The 8,797-nt window shown below is 50.7% G+C and overlaps 1 protein-coding gene across 1 annotated transcript in view; it reads right to left on the bottom strand.

Annotated features, from left to right (window-relative positions):
• Positions 1–393: 393 nt before the first annotated feature.
• Positions 394–8,797, bottom strand: part of LOC134021841 (stonin-1) — a 34,008-nt gene continuing 25,604 nt past the window's right edge. Inside the window, exons 7-11 of the mRNA XM_062462902.1 lie at positions 7,703–7,796; positions 6,765–7,609; positions 5,063–5,350; positions 1,543–1,632; positions 394–884 (exon numbers count right to left, since the gene is read on the bottom strand). Coding sequence (XP_062318886.1) covers positions 777–884; positions 1,543–1,632; positions 5,063–5,350; positions 6,765–7,609; positions 7,703–7,796 — 1,425 coding nt within the window. The 3' untranslated portion in view covers positions 394–776. The remainder of the gene's footprint in view (positions 885–1,542; positions 1,633–5,062; positions 5,351–6,764; positions 7,610–7,702; positions 7,797–8,797) is intronic.

Genomic DNA, 8,797 nt, shown 5'->3' with positions numbered 1-8,797 from the left:
ATCTTTGGATTATAAAAAGGAAAATATTAACTTTGCAAAGTCTCCGGTTCTCTAAATATCAGCCCAGACTTGCTGCAGACCAGAGGACCATTAAGCGTGAAGGGGTTGTGACGCCAAGAGAGAAAGCCAAGCTGCAGCAAAAAAAAAACTAACATTATTTTTCATTGCATGTCACTGCTTATCCAGACAACATCAGTCCCGGCACTGCACTCCGTTAGGTTATAAAGAGGACGTATGCAGAATATGATCTTGGCAGAGTGTCTGGTTCTTTAGTTGAGCGTGGGAAATTTAACCCATTCTAATTTGTATACACAGATGCTGAGATCACTGAGTGAAGTAGACCTGCTGCTCATAGTGAAGTGGATCTGCTACGACAGAAAACACAACAAAAGATGAGATACTTGATATTTAATGCGGGCAGAGCAGTCACATGGAGGATACTGCATCACCAGGACACAAACAAAACTGGCACCTTAAAACAAAATGTTTGCAACATCGCAAAACTAAATCTTAAATTACTCTGATAGAGGCACCATTACAGGATTTTCATAACAAATGAAAATACGATTAATAAATGTACAACTGAAAACATAAATACCATTTACAAAAGCTACTTCACAGTGCTGGCTAACTGGATCATACTCTATATCCAATCATTCACATTCTCATTGGTTACCACATTCGATGAACATGGTAACCATGGCAACATTCATTACTTAATACAGACTTAAGGCCTCATTTAAGAAGGGCTCCTCTCCCAGCACACCCCTTTCCCCTCACCATTCTGCCTCCCCCACAGCCTTGGAGAACACGTAGTCCCTCCCTCTGTAGCACATCACCCCATCCTTCAAGTAGAACTTCCAGCGATTCTTACTGCGGTGGATCTGAAAAGTAGGAAGACATCTTCAGTACCAAAAACACCCCAACACTGTACACTAACCACCCCAAAACTGTACACTAAATACCCCCAACACTGTACACTAACCACCCCCCAACACTGTACACTAACCACCCCAAAACTGTACACTAAATACCCCCAACACTGTACACTAACCACCCCCCAACACTGTACACTAACCACCCCCAAGACTGTACACTAACCACCCCAAAACTGTACACTAAATACCCCCAACACTGTACACTAACCACCCCCCAACACTGTACACTAACCACCCCCCAACACTGTACACTAACCACCCCCAACACTGTACACTAAATACCCCCAACACTGTACACTAACCACCCCCAACACTGTACACTAAACACCCCCAACACTGTACACTAAATACCCCCAACACTGTACACTAAACACCCCCAACACTGTACACTAAACACCCCCAACACTGTACACTAACCACCCCAAGACTGTACACTAAACACCCCCAACACTGTACACTAACCACCCCAAGACTGTACACTAAACACCCCCAACACTGTACACTAATCACCCCAGCTCTAGACAGGCTGACCTATGCACCCCTGGGATTCTGCTTAAACAATACAATAAACACAGTAACGCAAGGCAGGCGCCCCAGGTCTTACTTTGTCATACTGGCACACGATGACATTGTCGGTGTCAAACAGGTCGGGGATGTCCTGCTCACTGACATCATCTCCAGAGTTCAGAGGGTCCTGGGGTATCGAACACAGGTGAAACAGGTGAGGGTGAGACAGGTGAGGGTGAGACAGGTGAGGGGAGGACAGGTCAGGTGAGGGGAGGACAGGTCAGGTGAGGGGAGGACAGGTGAGAGTAAGACAGGTGAGGGTGAGACAGGTGAGGGGAGGACAGGTGAGGGTGAGACAGGTGAGGGGAGGACAGGTGAGAGTAAGACAGGTGAGGGTGAGACAGGTGAGGGGAGGACAGGTGAGGGTGAGACAGGTGAGGGGAGGACAGGTGAGGGTGAGACCGGTGAGAGTAGGTCAGGTGAGGGGAGGACAGGTGAGAGTAAGACAGGTGAGGGTGAGACAGGTGAGGGGAGGACAGGTGAGGGTGAGACCGGTGAGAGTAGGACAGGTGAGGGGAGGACAGGTCAGGGGAGGACAGGTGAGAGTAGGACAGGTGAGAGTAGGACAGGTGAGGGTGAGACAGGTGAGAGTAGGACAGGTGAGAGTAGGACAGGTGAGAGTAGGACAGGTGAGGGGAGGACAGGTCAGGGGAGGACAGGTGAGAGTAGGACAGGTGAGGGTGAGACAGGTGAGAGTAGGACAGGTGAGAGTAGGAAAGGTGAGGGGAGGACAGGTGAGAGTAGGACAGGTGAGAGTAGGACAGGTGAGAGTAGGACAGGTGAGAGTAGGACAGGTGAGGGGAGGAGAGGAGAGGTGAGGGGAGGACAGGTCAGGTGAGGACAGGTCAGGTGAGAGTAAGACAGGTGAGAGTAGGACAGGTGAGAGTAGGACAGGTGAGGGGAGGACAGGTGAGGGGAGGACAGGTCAGGTGAGGACAGGTCAGGTGAGAGTAAGACAGGTGAGCGTGGGACAGGTGAGGGTGAGACAGGTGAGGGGAGGACAGGTGAGGGGAGGACAGGTGAGGGGAGGACAGGTGAGGGGAGGAAAAGATGTCTGGGACTGTTCAACACAGACTTTGGTACGACTTTGGGAAGATAACCATAACAATATTAAATGCATAGACCAGTGGTTCAATACTAACATGTTTAAACACAAGGCTGGTGAAACAGATCACATTCAGCTTAAAATTCCATTAACTATGAACAACTAATTCATATTACAAGCCCTGCTATGTGTTCATGGGGTAGGTCAGTATTGACTACCATGTCAACAAACTGGGCAGGTCAGGTACCTTAATCCGCCAAAGCATTATGAGGTAACTAGAGAATTCTATTGGTTGTCTGCTTGTAGTTCGTTGCCATGATTCATCCCCACCCAGTCAGACATGTAACACAGAGCAACAGACAAAACACGGTACTATTCACACCCTTCTCCTACCCTGACCAGAGAAAGGGGTTTGTAATTGCGACTACCTACATTTCTTACGAGTGACATTGGCATGTTGTGGTTTAATTTGTCTGTTTGATTTAGTTTACAAATGATCCATCTTTATGATCTTAACTCGTTAGGATTCCCGTTACCGCTAGATTGTCCACCATTGTTCACAAGGCCTCTCTCTCTCCTTCCCCTTACCCACACAAGGCCCATCTCTCTCTCTCCTTCCCCTTACCCACACAAGGCCTATCTCTCTCTCTCTCCTTCCCCTTACCCACACAAGGCCTATCTCTCTCTCTCCTTCCCCTTACCCACACAAGGCCTATCTCTCTCTCTCTCCTTCCCCTTACCCACACAAGGCCTATCTCTCTCTCTCTCCTTCCCCTTACCCACACAAGGCCTATCTCTCTCTCCCCTTCCCCTTACCCACACAAGGCCTATCTCTCTCTCTCTCTCTCCTTCCCCTTACCCACACAAGGCCTATCTCTCTCTCTCTCCTTCCCCTTAGCCACACGCTCTTCACAAACACATTGTGTATTCAATGTACTATTCAAACCCAAGACTAACCCATAACTTCTCTGGTATTGTTATCATTTTCTTAAATAAATCATTGTGTATAATACTCGCATTATCCCTCATCTTATCTGATCTGCTCTACTTTCATAGAATTCAATACTTAAGAGTAAACTGATTATTACTAGGGGTGCTCCGATCAGGATTTTTGGGACCGATCGCTAGAAGCAGTATCGGCAGATACCGAGTACTGATGTTTTGTAAAATTATTATTTTTTAAATATTTTATCCTAAATTCTTACAGCCCCTTAGTATTAGTTAGACCTTGCACCGTTAGTATAGTTAGACCTATACACCACTATTCAAGATTTATGATCCCTATATGTTGAATGTATGCACCTTCCTGCCAAAGTAAACCGAGGCAAGCCCGTCAGCACAGCTCTATCAGCCAAGCTAACTAATCTAATAAACCGTTAATAAACACAAGTACATCTTATTGAACATAATTTATTTTCATCACCAATTATCATAGTAGAACAGCTTTCTCAAGCAGTTTGTGATGCATTTTGGAAACAGGAGATGAGCTCCTGGTCTAATGCGCCACCTGGCTTGAGAAACCCGTTCTCAAAGACTTACTTTTAGTCATTATTTGGGTAGCACACATATTCTGAATGCCTTCGGCGGAATTCAAATGAGCCATTTTAATCTAGATTAATCTAGATTAACGCCAAGATTACAGTGAGATTAATCTAGATAAAAAATAATAATTTATGCCCACCACTAATTTTAATTTAAGATTATAAACCTGCAACATAAAAGGCCATAGTCAAAATATTGTTTCACATTTTTCTCTGCAATTAGGTAGGAGATAAAGGAACATGGGCAATAAAGTGCACAGCAAAAAAAAATTTTGATCGCCCTTTATAGTGAGTACCGATCTGAGTATTTAAAATGATTATCGGCCGATAATGATCAGCAACCGATCGATCGGAGCACCCATAGTTACTACGAAGGTTATTAAACAAGATTTCCTCAGCCCCTTTAAACAAATTCTGAGGTGGTGCCCCCAAGATACTTTATTATACATAAAGTATTTATATCTTAAACGAGCAAACCACGCTCCAGACATCATCTGAAAAATAGCTTCAATGGTCGTTAAAGAGTGGCCGTCCAGCATGATTAAACTAGCTAGCCGCCAGCTAACATTAATTCCAAGTTCACTAGCAAACTTAATTTATGGACCTCTGTATTTCTCAACCCTGCATACGGCCATGACCACAGCCGACGTGACAAGACAACCTGTTCATACATCAAGGTAATGACAAATACCGAGCTAGCTAACTTACCAAATTGGGACCCATATCAACCAAGATGTTTCACAAACATGTAGATGTAGAGTTAATACAAATGTATGTAGATACTAGAGTCTACAGTCACAGTAACAACCTTTCAATTTCCACACCTTTCCTCCACATTTTAACTCCCTCACCTCCCCCACATCCTCACTCTCCTCCCCTCCTCCACATCTTAACTCTCCTCCCCTACTCCACATCTTAACTCCCTCCACTCCACCACATCCTCACTCCCCTCACCTCCCACACATTCTCACCTCCTCCTCCAGCTCCAGTCCATCGCTGTCACAGTGGGAGGTGTCGTCATCACTGCTCCCCTCCGCCTCATGTAGAGCTTTCAGGGCTTCTGCATTGATTATTCCCAGGTACTCATTCTCTCCCATCACCTCTCTACCCTCCTCCTCTTCTTCCAGCTTCACCCCTCTATCCTCCTCAAGCTTCCCTCTCTCCCCCTCCCCCTCCTCCAGGTCTGACAGGTCTGCAGAGCCATCCAGCTGGACCAGGTCTGACAGGTCGCTGTAGTTGTAGTCTCTCAACACATCCAACTGTAGGGAGAGAGGGGGGGAGAGAGCATGAAGGAGGGGGGAGAGGGAGAGGAAGCGAGAGATGGGTGCATGAGAGAGGGGAGAGGGGTGCATGAGAGAGGGGAGAGGGGTGCATGAGAGAGGGGAGAGGGGTGCATGAGAGAGGGGAGAGAGGGAGAGGGGTGCATGAGAGAGGGGAGAGAGGGAGAGGGGTGCATGAGAGAGGGGAGAGAGGGAGAGGGGTGCATGAGAGAGGGGAGAGAGGGAGAGGGGTGCATGAGAGAGGGGAGAGGGAGAGGGGTGCATGAGAGAGGGGAGAGAGGGAGAGGGGTGCATGAGAGAGGGGAGAGAGGGAGAGGGGTGCATGAGAGAGGGGAGAGGGAGAGGGGTGCATGAGAGAGGGGAGAGAGGGAGAGGGGTGCATGAGGGAGGGGAGAGAGGGAGAGGGGTGCATGAGAGAGGGGAGAGAGGGAGAGGGGTGCATGAGAGAGGGGAGAGAGGGAGAGGGGTGCATGAGGGAGGGGAGAGAGGGAGAGGGGTGCATGAGGGAGGGGAGAGGGGTGCATGAGAGAGGGGAGAGAGGGGTGCATGAGAGAGGGGAGAGGGAGAGGGGTGCATGAGAGAGGGGAGAGAGGGAGAGGGGTGCATGAGGGAGGGGAGAGAGGGAGAGGGGTGCATGAGAGAGGGGAGAGAGGGAGAGGGGTGCATGAGAGAGGGGAGAGAGGGAGAGGGGTGCATGAGAGAGGGGAGAGAGGGAGAGGGGTGCATGAGAGAGGGAGAGGGGTGCATGAGGGAGGGGAGAGAGGGAGAGGGGTGCATGAGAGAGGGGAGAGAGGGAGAGGGGTGCATGAGAGAGGGGAGAGAGGGAGAGGGGTGCATGAGGGAGGGGAGAGGGGGAGAGGGGTGCATGAGGGAGGGGAGAGAGGGAGAGGGGTGCATGAGAGAGGGGAGAGAGGGAGAGGGGTGCATGAGAGAGGGGAGAGAGGGAGAGGGGTGCATGAGGGAGGGGAGAGAGGGAGAGGGGTGCATGAGGGAGGGGAGAGAGGGAGAGGGGTGCATGAGAGAGGGGAGAGAGGGAGAGGGGTGCATGAGAGAGGGGAGAGAGGGGGAGGGGTGCATGAGGGAGGGGAGAGAGGGAGAGGGGTGCATGAGAGAGGGGAGAGAGGGGGAGGGGTGCATGAGGGAGGGGAGAGAGGGAGAGGGGTGCATGAGGGAGGGGAGAGAGGGAGAGGGGTGCATGAGAGAGGGGAGAGAGGGAGAGGGGTGCATGAGAGAGGGGAGAGAGGGGGAGGGGTGCATGAGGGAGGGGAGAGAGGGAGAGGGGTGCATGAGGGAGGGGAGAGAGGGAGCGAGAGAGATGTGGATGGACTGCTGAACTGAGATGCCGGCCTGTATGTTGAGACAGACTGGTGAGGTGATGTCCAGGTGCTCTCACCTTGGCAGGGTGGTGAGGGAGCCCCTCCACATCACTCAGCCCTCCTGCCCTGGCAGCACCATCCTCCTCCTTCACCATCTGCTCCACCTCCTCCATGATGCTGCTGAACTCTGACCCCTGGTAATCAGCCAGCTGGCCAGAGAGGCAGGAGGACATAGACATATCTACAGGCTGGGGGCTGAACTCTATCCCCTCCAGGGTGAATTCTCCATCGAAGGGGCTGTCTGAGGAATCCTCATTTGGAGCCTGGGCCTGGTACTGGGGAGGGGAGAGGGGGACCAGGGGCTGGGCCTGGGGCAGGTGGGGGGCCTGGGGCTGGGAGAGGGCCCACTGGGTCTGAGGCTGGGAGAGGGCCCCCTGGGTCTGAGGCTGGGAGAGGGCCCCCTGGGTCTGGGTCTGAGGCTGGGAGAGGGCCCCCCTGTGTGTAGGCTGGGAGAGGGCCCCCTGGGTCTGAGGCTGGGAGAGGGCCCCCTGGGTCTGGGTCTGAGGCTGGGAGAGGGCCCCCCTGTGTGTAGGCTGGGAGAGGGCCCCCCTGTGTGTAGGCTTGGAGAGGGCCCCCTGGGTCTGGGTCTGAGGCTGGGAGAGGGCCCCTTGGGTCTGAGGCTGGGAGAGGGCCCCCCTGTGTGGTGGCTGGGTGTTGTGCCCTGCGGCCCAGCAGAGCTCCACCTCAGGACCCCGAGGCACAGCTCTGCTGGGCAGTGAGGGACGGAGGGCAGGGGGGAGGGGGGCCTGGGACGGGGGCCGAGGCACTTCCTTCCTCACCACAACACTCTGGGGGGGCCGGGCAGGGGGCCCCCCGGGGGCCTGGGTCACCATCACCGGGACGTTCACCTTGTACAGCTGACCTGCGCCGGGCAGAGGACGGGAGAGTTTAACCTCATACCTCTTCAGAATGGGTGACTGAACATGAGGGGATGAGGGGCCCCAGGGCGTCTCACCGGAGGCGGTCTGGAGGGTGACACCTGCAGGTATCTGGACGGGGTACCTCACCCCTGGAGGGAGGGAGAAGGTTGCCATGGTGCCCGGGTTGCTCTACTCAACAACACAAACATTTATACTCATACAAAAAAAGAAAAATCGCATTACTAAAGATACAGAAGTATATAGCTCAGGGGTAGAGCGTTAAACTGCAGATCAAAAGATCAATCTTCAAAATCAAATCTCCCCTGTACATACCTTTTGATAAAAGCATTTGATAAAACGTTTTTTTAAAGCACATTGCTGCAAAACAACGTGTTTGTTTAAGTTAATGTTTTCTCTTCTTGTGTGAAGTACGGTGCTTGAGACTGATCCATGTTTATAATTGGTCATATTTTGCAAACACGTCCCTTTTTATGTGAACGCGCTCATCGCTCAAGTGGGGAATCCTGGGTTGAGTTAAGGAGTTGATAACCACCGTTATCATGGTTGTTAGGCTTAGTGAAGCCAGATAACGAGAATTGATCCCAGATTTGTTAAACTTGTTTCGTACTACAGGGCCCTGGTCTAACAGTGCCCCGTACTACAGGGCCCTGGTCTAACAGTGCCCCGTACTACATTTACATTACATTAATGAATTTAGCAGATGCTTTTATCCAAAACGACTTCCAAAAGAGAGCTTTACAAAAGTGCATAAGTCACTGATCATAACAACGAGATAGCTCCAAACATTGCGGATAGCCAAAACATGAAGCATACATTGTGAAACCAAATAAGTCCCAAAGGGAAGAACAATAAGAGCATGTAGTTAGACAAGTTACAATTAAACAACATGAACCTCAAAAGTGCAAGGGTGTACCTGTGGAAAAAAGCAAGCAACAAAACTATATTACACAGCAAGTACAATAGTTCAGTACTACAGGGCCCTGGTCTAACAGTGCCCCGTACTACAGGGCCCTGGTCTAACAGTGCAGACCTTGACTGTCAGGAAAAGAGGTACAATACAGGTCAATTTGTGTTCCCTAAGGTACAGACTTAGCAAATGTTCCCTTAAAAGTACAAAAATGTATCTTAAGGTACAATTATGCACCTTTAAGGTAGAATTATGCACTTTC

This window comes from Osmerus eperlanus, chromosome 6 (genome assembly GCF_963692335.1).
Source record: "Osmerus eperlanus chromosome 6, fOsmEpe2.1, whole genome shotgun sequence".
NCBI classification, from domain to species: domain Eukaryota; kingdom Metazoa; phylum Chordata; class Actinopteri; order Osmeriformes; family Osmeridae; genus Osmerus; species Osmerus eperlanus.
This window is presented reverse-complemented; position numbering and strand designations above follow the sequence as displayed.